The sequence below is a fragment of the Camelus ferus genome, chromosome 10 (genome assembly GCF_009834535.1).
Source record: "Camelus ferus isolate YT-003-E chromosome 10, BCGSAC_Cfer_1.0, whole genome shotgun sequence".
Lineage (NCBI taxonomy): Eukaryota > Metazoa > Chordata > Mammalia > Artiodactyla > Camelidae > Camelus > Camelus ferus.
Genome location: NC_045705.1, coordinates 70,016,979 through 70,032,831, shown reverse-complemented (window position 1 = coordinate 70,032,831; position 15,853 = coordinate 70,016,979). Strand labels below are relative to the sequence as shown.

General features: G+C 64.1%; 2 protein-coding genes across 12 annotated transcripts in view; both read right to left on the bottom strand.

Moving 5' to 3' along the window:
* OSBPL5 (oxysterol binding protein like 5) overlaps positions 1-15,853 on the bottom strand; it is a 64,591-nt gene that overhangs the window by 28,647 nt on the left and 20,091 nt on the right. For 7 of the 11 annotated variants that reach the window (XR_004323486.1, XM_032490106.1, XM_032490116.1 and 4 more), the window contains exons 1-2: positions 6,083-6,226; positions 1,999-2,155 (exon numbers count right to left, since the gene is read on the bottom strand). Coding sequence is in view for 10 of the 11 variants with exons in the window: in XM_032490106.1 (XP_032345997.1) it covers positions 1,999-2,155; positions 6,083-6,085 (160 nt within the window). In the remaining variant the exon portion in view is untranslated. Of the gene's footprint in view, positions 1-1,998; positions 2,156-3,086; positions 3,230-6,082; positions 6,227-9,811; positions 9,922-12,164; positions 12,901-15,853 lie in introns of those variants that run through there. The other 4 variants (XM_032490111.1, XM_032490113.1, XM_032490114.1 and 1 more) reach the window with 4 other exon arrangements.
* On the bottom strand, positions 6-1,983 carry LOC116666548. The gene is made up of 2 exons (XM_032490117.1): positions 1,466-1,983; positions 6-1,171 (listed from the first exon to the last, which is right to left on the bottom strand). The coding sequence occupies exons 1-2, from the start codon at positions 1,776-1,778 to the stop codon at positions 609-611; spliced, it is 876 nt and encodes a 291-aa protein (XP_032346008.1). The 5' UTR covers positions 1,779-1,983; the 3' UTR covers positions 6-608.

The window sequence follows — 15,853 nt, the reverse complement described above, 5'->3', positions numbered from 1 at the left end:
GAGGATGGCTGGCGTGAGCACTGGGGCATGGCGGCTGGCCGGCTCCTCCGCCGGCTGCCCGTGTGTGGCAGGCCAGGCGATGGCATGGGAGGCCTGGGCGGGACAGGAAGCCAGCCAGGCGTGACTGTGACACTGCCTCAGAGCGCATCAACACCAGCCCGCGTCACCATCCCCGCTGGGAGGGCGCGTCCCCACTGGGAGGGGCCTGGGACTCCGGTCCCACCTCCACGACATGCAGGGGGAGCCTGGGTTTCCTGGGCTTGGGTGTGGCATGCTCTTTGGGGCTCTGTAAGGCAGGTCCCCAGTTTTCAGGTGAAGAACGGGACTTCCAGGCTGGAAGGCACACGGCAGGTTCGGGGGGCTGCGCCATGCCCGGCCTCCTCCCTCGCCCTGCATCTGCTGGCTGGAATTCCATTGCCCCCAGTGCTAGACTCTTGGAGGGAGGTGGCTGGACCCTGTCCCTGCACCGCTCCCTGGCAGGTGTCCATCTCCCTCTCCTGTTTGGTCGACCCAGGAGAGAGGGGTGAGGTGTCTGGATCCAGTCCTGGGGGAGCAGCTGCCCCTTCCCTGACTCCGTTTGTTTTGAAGCGGGTTTCCAAAGCTCGGGTTCATGGGCAGGAGGAAGAGGACATGGTCTCAGAGGAGGCCTGAGGCTGCCTGACGGCCACGCCTGCTTCCTGCAGCTGCTGGTTTATTGCCAGGTCCCTGAGCAGAAGCGCGGAAGCGGAGGTGGTAACAGCGGGGGAGGACCACCCTGGTGGGGAGGCGAGGAGAGGTGCCCACAGAGCACTTGAGCGAGCAGGGGTGCCGGGTCCCGGCAGTCGGAGGCTGGGCGCTGGCTCCTCTCTGGCCACCCATCCTCGCCCACCTCCTGGCCCTGCCCACGGGACCTGCCACCTGGTCCTACACTGCCTGGGCCAGCGCCCTGGGGACCGAGTCCCTCTGAGACTGACCTGTCCTTTTCCCCTTCCCCCGCTCCTGCAGGGGCCCGTGCATGGCGGCAGGGAATGAGGGTCAGGTTTATTTCCTGGGCGCCCCACCCGCAGTGTGCCTTGGACCAGGCAGCCCCAGCGGCCCCATGAACTTGATGAGTCTTTGGGTAGGTGGTCCTGGAAGCCCCTCAGGTCCTGTCTGACAGCTCGCCCGGTCTCATCCAGGGCCACGATGGACACTGTGGCCAGGAAGGGCTTGTGTCCCCTCTTCACCCCCAAAGCTGGGCACCGGAGGCGGGAAGCGGGAGGCCTCCCAGGGCCCCACCTCCCACTCCCACAGGGGCATCAGAGGAAGGGCCAGGCTCTCTGGGGACAGAGGTCACAGGCATGGCAGAGAGAGCTCAGCTCAGACTGGCTGGGCGGGCGTGGACAGCTGGGTGATGGGGGCCCGGAGGGGCGAGGAAGGCCGGGAAGCGGCGCTAGAGCGTGAAGGCATCAGCAGGCACAGGGGACCCCGCGTGCTCAGCGCTTACCTGCCCAGTGCGTGAGAGCCAGGGCAGCCTGGGCCGAGCTGTACCCCCCGGAGCCCAGGTCTCCTCCGCAGCCGGCATGGGTCCTAACAGTATCCCCATTCACAGACGAGAAAAGCGAGCCCAGAGAGGCCCTGCAGCCGGCCGGGGTCCCCCAGCCCGGAGGCCCAGGGGCTGCCATCAGGCTGCCCGTCCCTGGAGCCTGTGTTTGGGGCCCCCGCATCTCAGCGCCTCTCCGGGGACGACGAGCTGCCCCCAGGCCTGGACGGGGAGCCTCCGCCGTCACGGCTCTCCCTGCCCCGCAAGCTCCTGTCATGAACCCCACGCAGCTCCCGGCACGGGTGGCTGGGGGTGTGAGCGAAGCAAGGCCGCCACCTGCCCCTCACTCTGACAGGGACAGCCCAGAGAGAGGAAGGGACCTGCCCGAGGCCACACAGCCGGGCTGCGAAGTCGGGGAGGACGCAGGCTCAGGAGCTGCCCCAGCCCCGCCCGCAGCCCACGCACCAGGAGACCCGGGTCCCCGGGCGGGCGCTGACCTGGACCCAGAGGGCAGAGCTCATTCTCCCCGCCCAAGAGCAGGTTCCGGCCGAGTTTCCGGGGGTCGGCCTTCTGCGGGGTGGAGGAGGGTGGACACAGTGAGAAGCGGCGACGCAGAAAGGCCTCCTCCTTCATGGCGTGGGCGCCGGGGGGCTTCTGGAAGGAAGGAGGGAGAGCAGGTGGTCACGCCTCACATTGAGACCGTGGCAGCCCAGGGGCCTGGGTGCCAGGGGCGTCCTCCACCCACCCCGGCAAGGGGACCAGAGACACTTTGGAAAGCCAGGACCGAGTGGCAGGGGCCACCCGGTCTTACAGTCAGGTTCCGACTCGGGGGACATCTCAGAAGCCGGATGAGGAGGGCCCCAGCGGCCTGCAGGCCAGCAGTGGGTGGTCAGCCCAGAGAAGGCTGCATGGCCAACCTCAGGCTTTCCAGGGCCCGTGTCAGAAGCCAAACCCGGACTAGGCGCAGCAGACCCCCACCCCCAGGTCCAGGGCTGAATTGGCTCCGTAGGACCCTGGCCACACTGAGTGGGCCAGTGACCTGTGCCGGGCCACCAGACTTCCCCTCCCTGGTGATGGAGCTGGTGCACAGAGGGGAGGGGCCAGGAGCTGCCCAGAGGGAGGGGACGCAGGCAGGCGAGATAGGGGCCCAGAGTGCCAGGGGGCAGCCGGCAAGGGACCGTGGCTGTCCCTGAACCTGGCCTGCCCACCCGCCTAAGGACGCCGCCAGACCCTCCCCTCCCGCCACCTTCCTTCCATCTACTCCCTCCTGGGCTCCAGCTCCACGGCTGGGTTTCTGATACCTGCACCCAGGCGCCTGAATGTGGAAGGCAAGGTGCGCCCGAGTTCACGTGCAGCCCGACGTCACCTCCCTGAGTAAGCACCCTTCCAGCTTGACAGCACTGCCCCAACTGCCCAAACCAGCGCCCGGGGCCCAGCGGGCAGTCAGTCCTCCTGGCCGCCTGCGAGCCCGCCCAGGCCCTGCCAGTGCCCAGGTCTGCCCGGCGGAGGGAAGGCAGGCTCCTCTCTCTCTCCCACCCCCTCACCGCCCTGCCCTGAGCAGGGCTGGGCCGGCAGTTGACAGTACCGTGCCACCGACGTCAGCCCGTTTTACAGACGAGAAAATCGGGGCTTCAGGAGCTGAAGGCCTAGCTCCGTGGTGGTGGCCTGGTAGGTGCTGGCAGGGCAGGGGCTCCAGCTCCGAGCCCTGGGCTCTGTCCACCCCCCAAGGATGTGTTCCATAAAGGCCGACTGCTTCTCCAGGCCCAGGGCTACTGCCTGTCGCCGCCCTGGGTGGGCCGATGGCTGCCCGCCAAGCCCAGGACAAAGGCCCCACTTTCTCCCCTGGCCCTCAGCCTTCCTGGCGGGGCGGGGGGGGGGGCAGCAGACACAGAGCCTTCCCTGCTGTGACAGGTGGGCGAGTGGGCCCAGGCGGGGCTTCAGGAGGGGGCAGGGTGGCCCAGGGTGTCGGTGGCTGGGGCCACCAGAGAGCCCCAGAGCCTCCTCTGGGCTCCCTGCCCAGGGGTCACAGTGAGGGGGCTCCAAGCCTCCAGCCCCGCCTTCCTAGTCACGACCCTGTCACCCGGCTAAGCGGGCTGCCTTCGCCACTTTCCAGTTGGGGCAACTGGTTTCAGAGAGGTTGGGATTTGGGGCCCAGGTCACACAGCTGGTAAAGGGCAATGCTGGTGCTCGATATAAGTCAGACTGATTCTCAAACCAGGCTCCGGAGCACCGCCTCTCCCCAGCTCAGCTTGGCTTCTAACAAAGCCGCTGCCAGGGAGCAGAGGCCGGGTGTCTGGGAGCCCAGCCCTTGCCTCTCCGAGACCCAGGGGACTCTCCCTGCCTGTCCAGGTGTGTCCCAGGCCTCTCACTCATCCATTGAGGTCTTCCGAGCACCCAGCTGGCAGCCAAGGTGAGTCGGACGCGGTCCTGCCCTGGGGGTCCCCGGAGAGAGTGAGGGATGGCACGGGTAGGCCACCCTCATCCGGGGCCTCCTGCCTCTCAGCGGTTGAGTCTTGCAGCCTTGGGGCAGGTTGAGGGACCTCTGCCCACACAGCTTAGCTCCCCCATCTGGCCGTCTTCCTGGCTCCCTCAGGGCAGGGTGGGGAGGGCACGGAGACCACTGGCTGCCTTTCTTCTCAGGTCCCATTGCATGCCTTCCCCCAGCACTGCTAGCGACCAGCAGGACTCGTTAGTCTGTGAGCTCCACCCTCTGCTCACCGGTACCATCTTCCCTTCTTTCCTTTCCTCCCTCCCTCCCTCCCTCCTTCCATCCATCCATCCACCCACCCATCTTCCCACCTGATTACCTGTCCATCCACCTAACCTCCTGGCCATCCAAACATCCATCCATCCATCCATCCATCCATCCAACCCCTCCTCTGTGAATCTCTCTAGACAGTCAGCTGAGCAGGCAGATTTCCCTTCCCCTTCCCTCCTCTGCCCAACAGTCAGACACATTAGAGGTGACCTTCAAATGGCTGCACTGCTAGTCCGGACAGACACTCACCAGTCTGGGTGCAGTGCAGGTGTGCACAGGTGGGTGCCCCCGCTGTATCCTGAAACCCCTAGACCTGAGCGTGGGCCCCTGTAAGCCCCCCTCTGAGCCGCTCGGACAGTGAGGGCAGTTCCTTCTCTCCAGCAGGGTTTTGGGGTCTACATCCGCCCGTGGTCTTCCCAGTGTCCACCCCTGGCTGCCAATTACAATCTTGGTTCGGGTCAAGGAGGGAGACGCTGTTGTGTTCATTTCAGAGGTGAATCCAGATCCCTCACCCCAGAGCTCCTCGCTGCGTTTAGAGCACAGTCTGGCCTCAGCCTCGTCCCTGTTTGCCAGGTGGTCCAGGACCCCTGCCTGCCCCTCCCACCTCGGCCCCTGCCTTGATCGCTCACCTGCTCTGCCACACTGGTCCTCTTTATGTTCCTGAACATGCGAGCCCATGCCCCCGGGGCCTCTGCTCTGGCCTCCCCCCGCCCCACTAGGCCCTCGCCCACATCTCCACAAGGCCGCATCCTTCTCGAATTCCACCCTCAGCTCGAAGGTCATTTCCCAGAAGGCTGCCCCGCTCTGCCGCCCACAAGGCGACTTCTCTGCGGAAACTTCCAAGTTCCCAGGGCACTGGCTCTTGCATTCTTTCCATGCTAACTCGCTTCCCCCACAGAACGCAAGTTCCAGGGGAGGGGACAGTGCTGTTTGTCCCCGTTGCTGTGTCTCCCCAGAGCCAGCGTGCCTGCCACTCAGCTCCAGGGCTCGGGAGCTCCAGAGGCCCCTGTGGTGAGTGAAGGCAGCAGGGCAAACACCCCTGGGCCTCGTTCCTCCTTATTTCCAGGTCAGGGGAGGAACCTCGGAGAGGTGGCTGGGGTCAGTTTGGGAGCTGATTTCCATGGTAACCATGGTGAGGTCCCCGTCCCAGGCCTCCCGCCACGCCTGCTGCAGCTGAGCATAGAGGCCCTGCCCTCTGGGTGCTGGCCGGAGGCAGGAGGAGTCAGGCACCCGGAGGGTCTGCAGACCCTTGGAGGCTCCGAGCTGGAGGGACTGTCCACCTGACACTGGGCTGACCGCCCTGCCTACCGCTCTCCTCCTCCCAGGGAGAGTGGAAGGCCCTCGGGCGCAGGGAATGCAGGCCCCCGTGGGAGCCGGTCCCTCAGGGCGGGAGGGTGGAAGGAGGGAAGGAAGGGTGGATGAGGAAGCTGACTCCCAGGCTGAGCCGCAGCAACCAGGGACCACGCCCACGGTGGGCAGCTCTGCCGCTGTGCCGCATGGCCTGCTGGGAAGCTCCCTGGTCCGGGCCCCAGGTGCCGATGGCTCGGGGCGCACTGTCTCTGGGCCCAGCCCTGGGGCCCTTGGAGCCTGGACTCCGCCTGCCTGAGCCGCCCAGGGCAGTGTACCTCGCCCTCATTGGCCTCCCTGAGCTCTGCTGGCTGGCCTGGCCCCACAACAGTAGCCCCCCTCCCGCTACCCTGGTTACTGGGATGGATGCTCATCTGCACACAGCTGGCCCTCAGCCTACAGTTGCCCAAATCCTTTTCCTGTGGCTGTAAATGAGGCCTTCTCCACTTTCAGCTGTGGCTTCACCTGGTCCTTACCATGAAGTCCAGGTGTCCAAGGGGACACTGTGGGGCCTGGAGGAAGGAATGGGGGCACCTCTCCACGGTGAGACAGTCCTGGCACAGCACGAGTGTTGGGGCCTGGGGGGCCCTGACATCAGGGTGTGGGAGCCTTGGGCATTTCTGCAAGAGAGGGGCCCCTAAGTAGGGGGTCATACTGGAGGCCAGGAAGCAGAAGAGGGGGCAGTGGGAGGGGGCCTGCTGGGTGGGGGTCACCTGGTACGTGCGCTGGCACTGAGCAGCCCTAGCCGAGCCTTGGGGGAGGGGTTTGCAGGCCCCAGCTCAGACCCAAGGCCAAACCAGCCTGAGGGCTGGGAGGGGTGGCTGACTCAGCAGGGACTAGGGTGCAGGTGTGGCTGGCTTCCTCAGGAAGGCTCAGCGCTCCTGGGGGCTCAGGAAACTCCTGCCTCTGCTTCTGCCTCTGGGGCAGGCAGTGTGACACCGCTGAGCCCCCCCAGCAAGCAGGAATCCCAGCCCTGGGGTCCACGTGCCCCTGCGAACAGAGCCCCCAAGGCCCCTGCCTCGGGGGATGCCAGGTTCTGTCCTCTGAGCGGCTGGGGACCACTCTTCCCCGTCAAGGGCACGTGGCCAGCCAGGCCCTGTCCTGGGCCTGCGAAGGGTCAAGGTGAGACAGTGCTGGCCTCCTACCCCTCCTCCTCCTCCCGGCCAGTCCCCTGAGTGGACCCTGACCTTGGCCTACCCTGTGGCTGCCGCTTTCAGTCATCACCCGGGAACAGCACAGCCCGGCTGATTCCCCCACTGTCCAAACCCCTGCGTACCCACGAGGCCCGGCACCAGTAGGGGTAGGGTCCGGTGCCGCATTTCCAGAATGAATGAGCTCACAATGGCAAGGGGGCGTGAGGGGAGCTGGAGCTGCTGCGAGTCAGGGAGAAGGCCTGGAGGCCCAGGGAAAGTGGGGCAGGGGCCCTTCCTGCAGCCCTCCTCTGGGCAAGGCGGTGGCTGTCCAGGAGGCCGGGGGCAGACCCACCTCCCTGGCGTTCTCTGAGTCCCAGCACCCTCCTCACAGCTGTTCCAGACTCCTATGCCCCGCCTGCACCCCAGGGATGCAGAGCACCAAGGGGTCCTCAAGTGGAAAGGTCACTGCTAGTAGCCATCAGGGTCATGGAGACACACCCATGTGGTGTCTGGGTGCAGCCCTGCCTGGCAGCAGGGGCTGGACAAGCTGACCTTCGGGTTCTACCCATGCCCAGAAGCCTTCCTGTTAACTGCAGGTGCCACCTGGTCCCCTTCCTCCTGCCCTGCTGAGGTGCCCGGGCCACGTGGGAGGTGACGGGGGACAGCTGGCTCCCAGATTGCTCCCCCCTCCCTGGGTGGGCTGAGCAGGCTCCTGGGCTTCCGTTTCCCATCTGGGGCATGAAAGCCCCCGACGTTGCGGGGCAAAGGGTCCCACGTGGCGCTGGCCCAGAGCAGATACAGACTCTGCCCGACCCGGGCCAGCCCCGTGTCCCTGAGCATGAGCACTTGCTGGGGCACCTCGCAGGTGACGAGCTCTCTGATCTCAAGTCAAGGTCGACTGGCCAACAGCAAGGCCTGGGGAGTGGGCACAGAGCCCAGCCCGCCCCACCCCCACTGGAAGCTGCCTTCTGAGCAGTTATTTCCCTCAAACGCTGTCCCCTCCCTCCGCCCACAGATGCCCACCTTCAGGCCAGAACAATGAGATCCTTGTAAAGAAAGGTCACTGGTGCCTTATCGGGCGGGACAGGCAGGATGCTCGGCCCCTAACCGGGGACCGGAATCCGCCGGGCCCCCGCTCTCGGTGGGAAGGGCCGAGGCTCTGAGGAGGACTCCGACAGAACTGGCAGACTCGCTGCACATCCCACTTGCAGGCGCGGAAGTGGAGGGGACGGTTCTGATCACGGTTCCCCCGGTCACCCCGCAGAGGACCGGGGACCACACGGAGCCGAGGAAAAGGTCCGGCCCTGCCTCTAATGGCTGTGTGGCCTCAGCTGGCCACATTTGTCTCCAAGCCCCTATTTGTAAAGGGTGGGGGTTGCTCTGAGTGGGAATGGCCAAGTCCCCTGCAGATGCCGAGACGGCGAACCCAGTGTGAGCCTGGTCACCCCCGGTGCCCACGGCTGCCTGGCTGGCTTTCTCGCCAGCGGCGCAGCAGCACAGCCGGCCCAGCTGTGCTGGAGGCAAGGAGGGCGAGGGCTCTGGGGCGGGCAGACGTGGCTCGGGCCTGCCCGGGGCTTGTCGTTAACTGATGGGAGCGGCAGAAGCCGACATCTGGGGTCCAGCTGCCGCCACCAGCTACCTGCACTCACTAAATGGAGCTGTAAAAAGTGAGGGGAAGACGCTCCGGAATCCCAGATAAGCTCAGGATGAAGCAGTGTGAGCCATCTGCCTGGCCCTGCCTGCGCCCGATGGAGAGGTCAGCAGATCCCAGGGAAGGCCAGCAGCCACCACGTCAACACCGTACATTCGCATTCCAGACCCTCGCTAAGGTCCCAAGGCTAGTGACCGCTGACAGAACCCTCACGAGGGTCCAAAAACATGCCCTGGCTACTGTCCCCCAGCTGGACTGACCATCTGGGGCTCAAACGGGGCAGTCCAGAGCACCCTGGTGTGCGGACACGTCCCTGACACGCCCAGACGGGTGTTTAGCACCTTGGACGTGGGGCCCTCCTAGTCCCTCTGCTGTGCTGGCAGTCCCCGAGCTCCCCAGGCCCTTTCACACATATTATCCCATTCGATGCGATTCTTAGGACACCCGAGAACAGATCTCATCATCCCGTTTTAAAGGTGCAGAAGCCGAGGCCCCAGGAAAGGAAAAGACCCCCCTAAGGTCTGGTGGCTCGAGCTGCACCTGGGTCCCACGAGGAGGTGTAGCTTCAAGGCCTCAGGTGCCTCTGCACCTTGCAGACGGCCGGGAGCAGGGATAGCAAGGACGGCGAGGGTCAGGATCCCAGGAGAGCGGGTGGGACCTGGGCCGTCTCCAGAGGGACGTTTCCCAGACAGGCCGCCTCGGAGTGGTGCAGCCCTGGGGAGCGCGGCAGGAAGCAGCCTGCCCTGTTTGAGGGCTGGCGTCTGCCCGAGGCCTGCCTGGTTGTTCTCGGCTGACTCAGCCCAGCCACGTGGCTGTGGGTAGGGCCGGCCCCTGGCACCCGCCCACTGGGCCTCCTGACCAACACACCTGGCCAGCTGCACATGCAGGACCACGACCGGCCGGCCTGGGCACCGCCCACCCACCCCACTGCTGCCGCAGACCCTCCCACCCCATTCTAGGAAGCCTCAGCCACTGTGGCCTGATCGGATGTGGTCCCCGCTGTAGGCCTGACCCCACCCTCATCCTTCCGACCCACACTCTGCCCATCCACCCCGTCCCAACTGAAAGGGGACTTTGATTTTCAGATGCAAACTGCATCCTGAGGGCCGTGCAGCCAGGCAGGGGCGCAGTGCAGTGGGGAGGGCGACGGGGAGGTGGAGTCAGGAGCCCACCGGGAGACAGGCCTGCCGATGGTCAGCCCCTGCCCACTCTCGGGCCCAGCATCTGAACCGGGGAGGTGGATTTGGGCCTTCGAGCGACCTCACGCGGGCTTCACCGCCCATGCTGTGGGGCTGACTGCTGACTTGAAGTCCTCAGCACGGTGGGGGGTCTCTCCCAGGGGTGCTGACGTCTCCCAGACTCCCCTGCTGGGGCTCCTGTGCCCCCTCCCCCAGGGAGACGCCCCCCAGGCCGCCACCTGCCTGGTAGTGGGGACTGATGGACAGCGGACAGGCTGCCACAGGGGGTGCTCGGCCACAGCTGCCCATCTTCCCCGGTTGCTGGGCTCAGCCTGAAGCGTGGGCAGGAAACTCTGAGAAGAAAAGAATAAAGCGGGCCAGGGGCTGCTGTGGCCTAAATTCACCTCCGTCTCAGTCCTCCCAGCAGCAGGGAGGCCGGGCGAGGGTGGTGGGTCACTGCTGACCGTGAGGGGAGCCTGGGGACTCGAGCGAGCCTGCACTTTACCCCAGACCTCTCCAGCCTCAGCCTCTCCCCTTGCCCACCTCCGTGAGACCTCCTGCTCTGGGGTGGGCGCTGAGTGGGCCTGAAGACTAGGCAGGTAAAAGCTTCAGCCCCTGGAGGAGCACACGGCCATCTTCAGCAAACAGAAGGAACCAAGGCCAGGAGGGCTGCCACGGGTGGGCGGGGCCAGGGGCTGGGGGTCCTGGGCAAACACCAGTCCTTGGCTGTGCAGTGCAGGAGTGGGCACCAGCAGGGACCCACCTGGAAGCATCTCTGCCAGGGATCTCTGTCTGCAGGGGAGAATCTGGTCCAGGTTCCCTGAACAGCAGCCACTACCTTGGACTGTATTAACAGAGGCTGAGCCTCAGAAAAAGGGAGGGGATGATTCAGGTGGACCCTCCCTGGTCGGACTGCTAGGTTCTGCTGTGTGCGTCTCAGGGAGGAGTGGCCCACAGGAACGCCCTGTGAAGGCCAGGGCAGTGAGCTCTCCCCGCGTCCTTCAGGCGATTGACAGCGTGAGCTCCAGGCAGGGCGGGGAAGGGGAGGCGTGGCGCTCGCAGCCCAGGAAAAGGCAGAGCACACACTGAAGGGGGTGGGCTCCTCAAAACACCTGGAAGCTCCCAAGGGGACACAGTGGTGTGGCATCCCCGTAAGAGGAGAGGGGATGTCCCTGACCCTCGCAGGCAGGTCTCCCACAGAGGTCACGGTGTGGGGTCCAGGGCTATGGGTGCAGCAAAGGCTCCCTCTCCCCCCACCTTCTGCTCATGCCTCTGCCCATGCCCCTGCCCTGACGGGTCCCTGGACTGAGGCCCCAGCTGAGCTGGAATTGGGTCGTGTATCCCCAGGACCTGTAATCCAGCACCTTGGCCACACTTGAGTGGGCATCACCTGCAGGGAACTGAGGCCTGCCCGGTCTACAGGCCAAGAAGGCTGAAGCACAGTGCGGCTGGGGCTCCACACGCACACCAGGAGCTCAGCCCCACAGGGAGGGACGCAGCCTCTACTTCTGACCTCCCACCCCAGCCTGACTGACCCGAGCTGGTTCTGTGTGCAGGACAAATCCTTCCTTTCACCAAGAAAAGGCAGCCCTCACTCACATGGCACCTTCACGGGCTCTCTGGTGGGCCGTCTTAAATGCCAGCCAGTCTGGCCCTGGGCTGCTCAGCGCCGGGTGGGGGGCACATGTTGGCACGCTCTGGGGAGAGGAGGCTCTGATCTCGCAGGACCACTCTCAACAGAGCCCGGTCCTGCACTCCTGAGTGTGTGGGGTCCATGGAAGTCCGATGCCGTTTTCCAGCTGGACTGTGCCCGAGGCTGGCTCTGGGACACAACTGAGCATAATTGCCACACAAGGTCCACCAGCTCAGCCTGGCCTCGGGGTCCTCTCCAACCAGAGAGAGGGGCACTGAGGACACAGCCCAAGCCTGGACCCCTGAGGACGGGCAGTGTCCTTCCACCCACCCAGCTGCACAGCACCAAGCCAGCGACTGGGGGCCTGGCTGGGGCGTCCCGGTTCCCCTAACCCCCGGACTTGCAGCACCCCACAACTGGCCGTGGGTACTCGTTTCTGAGACCAAGGTCACAAGAGGAGCACCTGTGTGATGGTCAATTTATGGGGCCACGGGAATCCCAGACATTTGGCCAAACATGATTCTGGGTGCATCTGGATGAGAGTGACATCTGAGTCAGTCCACTCAGTAACAACGATCTTGCTCCCCAGTGGGTGGGCCGTGTCCAATCAGGTGAAGGATGGGCCAAATAGCTCAGAAGGCTGACCCTCCTTGAGTGAGAGGGAATTTCCTCTGCCTGATGCCTTCGGACTGGGGCATTAGATTTTTTTTATGCCTTCAGACCCAAACTGAAACATCTGCTACTTCCCTGGGTCTCAAGCCTGCTGGCTTTCTGAGTGGGACTAAACCACAGGCTGTCCTGGGTCTCCAGCTTGCTGACCCACCTGCAGATCTTCCTACTGCTCAGCCTCCGTGATGGTGTGAGCCGATTTCTTATAAGTCTCTCTCTCTCTACGCATATGTGTTTATGTATATATACGTGTTGTACACAGGTACACACGCACTAGGAACCTGACCAACACACCTGGACGTGAGGCTGTTCCCTCCTCGTGCCGCGATCACTGACGAGGGCCCAGGGGGCTGTGATGAGTGCACAGGTGTCACAGGCAGCCCCAGCCACTCCCCTTCTCTGTGCCTCGGCTTCCTCGCCTGTAACAGGCTGATGATGGTGCCCCTCACAGGGTTATGGAGGAGACTGAGTGAGACAAGGCTCCGGAGGGCTGAGAACAGTGGCAGGTGTGTTGATCACCAACAAACGTGAGCTGTTACTGTTCGCAGCACAGAGCTCTGAAGAGAGAGGCCTGACGCTGGGAAGGCAGTGATGCCGGGGCCCCAGACCCAGTACCAGGCCAGGAGGAAACGGCGTAATCCCCTTTCCGGAGCCATCCACTGGGAAACCAAAACTGTCTGGCGGAATGAGGCTGAGGGGCTCCAGACAGAGCTGGGAAGACCAAAGGGACTGCAAACATCGCCCCTCGGGGCCATGGAACAGAAACTTGGACGTCAGACGTGCCATGTGGGCTGCGGCTGGCACCGCAGCTGGTTTGCTCCACGGCTGGGGATCCGGGCTGGTGGACGTCATGCGGTAATTATGCTCCAGTGACGTCCCAGAACCAGCCTCGGCCACACGGCAGGTGGGAAATATCTCGCAGGACGACACGTGGGAACACTGGGCGTGGGAGCTCCGCGGACCCCTTTCCCGGCTCCACCAGGCACGTGCTGCCCCCTTTCGTTTGGTGTTGACATTGCACCCCCCAGGGCTGAAATGGAAAAGTGTGATCACAGGTCTGCGTTAAAATAACTAAACTTATGCCAAGAACCAACTATTTAAAATACACACTATAGAAGCCACGCATCCCAGGGCCACCCGCTTAACCTACAATTCTTCTGCTTCCTCCTTAATGCCCAGCTGGCTTCAGACTCCACAAAACCCCTCCCTGGCCTCATCTGGGTCTGGGTGAAGCCCTCTTTTTCAACTGCCCCTATCCTACAGGAATCTCTCCTCTGTGGGGACCGAGGCTCCAGATCTGGGGCCGGAGCACCCATTCTATCCAGGACGCAGCCAAGGACTGGCCTGGGAGCCGCCCCCTCTGCTCCTCGAGGCTGGAGGGGGAAACGGAGCCTTGCTGGGAATGACCGGTCTCTCGGGACCACTCAGCCTTCAGATGGGCGAGTTTTCCTGCCCCTCGGAGCCACAGAGGACTCACTGAGTGGGAGAACGCTGCCCGAGTCCGATGCTCCAGGGGCAGGTGGGACATGACTCTCAGGCTCAAGCACTGGAGACTGAAACCTCAGGCATCCTGCCCCCACCTGCGAATGGCTGGCACGTGGCTTCCCTTAAAAGAATCTGCACCGGCTGGGGGACATGGGCTCCTGACACCCGAGCCCCGAGCACCGGGCCCAGCCCCTCGGCACCCTCACAGCAGGGCCTCCAGGAGGCCTGGCACTCACTCTTACACGGCACGGGGGGCGGGGCTCACCGGGGCTTCGTCGCAACTTGAGTGCGTGGAGGGGGCCTGGCTTCACGGACGTCCGGGGTGAATACACCCTGCAGGTATAAACTGAAAACTCCCCATTCTCGCACAGAAGCAGTTCCCACCAATGTGCATCCACCCCTGAATTGCGTCCTGTTGGGCACCCGATATCAAAGGAGTTGGGTAGGGGGTGGCGGGCACCACGCCCCACCCCGTCCAGGGTCTGGGAGGATCCTGGGTCTTCGAAGCAAAAAAGACCCTAGGTGTTCAAGCGCTCCATTTCCCCGTCCTCTCTCCATTTCACAGATGCAGTCACTGAGGCCCGGGGAGTGAGCTGAACTGCCCAGGGCCACGTGGCTGGTTGGCGCCAATTCCGTGACTCCCAGCTCACCCAGGTCAGCCGCTGCCCACTGCCTCCTTGCCGCAGCCCCGGCCTTCCAGGACCCGCAGCCTGCAAGACCCCGGGACCCCTCTGGGTGGACGGGCCGCCCTCCTGGCCCCCAGGTCCTGTGCTGGGGTGGCTGACTCCCGCCACGCCTCCTGCAGCCTGATCCCTTGAGCACCTACTGTGTGCCGTCCCACTGCCCTCGCCCTCCTGCAGGGGGCAGGTTTTACTGTCAGGTGGGGGTGGTCTGCACTTCTCCTGCCTGGAGCCAATGGGGTCTTCACACATGGTTCCCAGTCCCCCTGAAGCCTCCAGGTCGAGGCCTTATTCACCACTGACAGGCCAAGCAGGCAGCTGCTGGGGCGGGAACGGGAGCGCTGCCTTCCGGGCCCTTCTGGGATGACCAACCGGCAGCCCCCGCTGCCCCCAAGTCAGGCTGTGGGCGGCCCAGTCACAGCCCTTACCTGCCCCTCCCCAGTGGCTTCTGGGGAAACCGGTTCTGTCACCAGTCATGCGTCTGGCGGAGAAAGTGGCCCTCCCAGTTGGGTGGGACCAGGCTGCTGCTGGGAGGAGTGCCCCCTGCCTGTCCCGCCGTGGTAAGGACAGTCCAGAAAGGTGACCTGACAGCTCAGGGATGTGGTCCCCGAGCCTGCAGGCCTCCTAGCCCTGCCTCCAGCCCCTCTGCTCTCTGGACTGTCCCGGCCCCAAGCAAATCCCCCTGGAGGGTGACCGGCTTCCTGGTGAGAAATTCAGTGTGACATCGGCCTGAGCCATGAGACATGGGGGCCCCACCAAGGGCCCCCAAAGAGACCAAAACAGAAATGAGCAGGAAATGCAAACACGTGTTGACAAGCAACGTGCACGCGCGTTCCCGACAGCCCAGAAGCAGAAGCGGCCCAGACGACCAGCGGCTGAGCAGTGGATAAGCAGCCCGCGGTCCGTCCGCACAGCGGAGTACCACCCGACTTGAAGAGGGGTCAGTCCTGAGCCGCACCACCACCAGGAACCGTCTAGAAGCACCATGCAGAAATAGTGACGGATGCTGTTTCTTTAAAAAAAAAAAAAAAGTCGAATTTTCATGACATCGTATTCCCACTGATCACAACCACAGCAGCCAGCGACCCCGCCAGACTCTGGCCAATCTCGAGTTCCACGTCAAGGACCCACAGCCCTCTTAATGGGAGTGTGGTCAGCACGCCCACCCATTCTACGGGCACCGAATGGCAGTGCCCAGCTAAGTCCCGCCACCGTGGTTGTCCAGTGGAGGCACTGAGGTGGAGAAGGGCCCAGAGACCCTCACAGCCCTGGGTCCCCTGAGGTCAGGTCCTCCCCAGAGCCATCAGGGCTGAGACACAGCCCCCGGGGAAGGGTGAGAGGCGGGGCTTGTGCTCCAAGTTCTAAACCTGGGCCTGTCCCTGGCACACTGGTCACACCATGAAATGACAAGTCCCAAGGCATGAAGGTGCCGTGTGAGCACCAGGTGACAGCTAAAAATGAGACCAAGAGTGGCGGGGATGCAGCGACCATGTGGAGGCTGGCCCTGCGTCACAATGTGTCTCTCTGGGTTGGGATGAGCTTTATGGACACCTGCCTGCCAGGCCGGGTCCAGACAGCCCGCTGCCCCTGCCTCTCCGCCTGCCGTCGGGGACGCCCCAGGGAACCCAGCCTGCCAGTCAAACGCTCTCTCCGCCCACCCCTCATTCACCCTAAAATGCTTCCTCTTGGTTTCGAGGGACAGCCCCAGCCCAGCCCCCAAGGGCGGCGCCCAAGGGAGCTCCCCAGCCCCACAAGGGGGTCACTCTGGTGCGTAAGAGGGGTCCACATGCAGAGACCACAGGGCCACCCCATCCAGGC

Excerpts from the sequence above, each read along its gene's own strand:
- LOC116666548 (XM_032490117.1), bottom strand. The coding sequence starts at position 1,778 with ATGACAGGAGCTTGCGGGGCAGGGAGAGCCGTGACGGCGGAGGCTCCC. Across the intron at positions 1,172-1,465 it reads GGCTCTCACGCACTGGGCAG|TGTCCATCGTGGCCCTGGAT; the intron begins GTAAGCGCTGAG and ends TCCTGGCCACAG.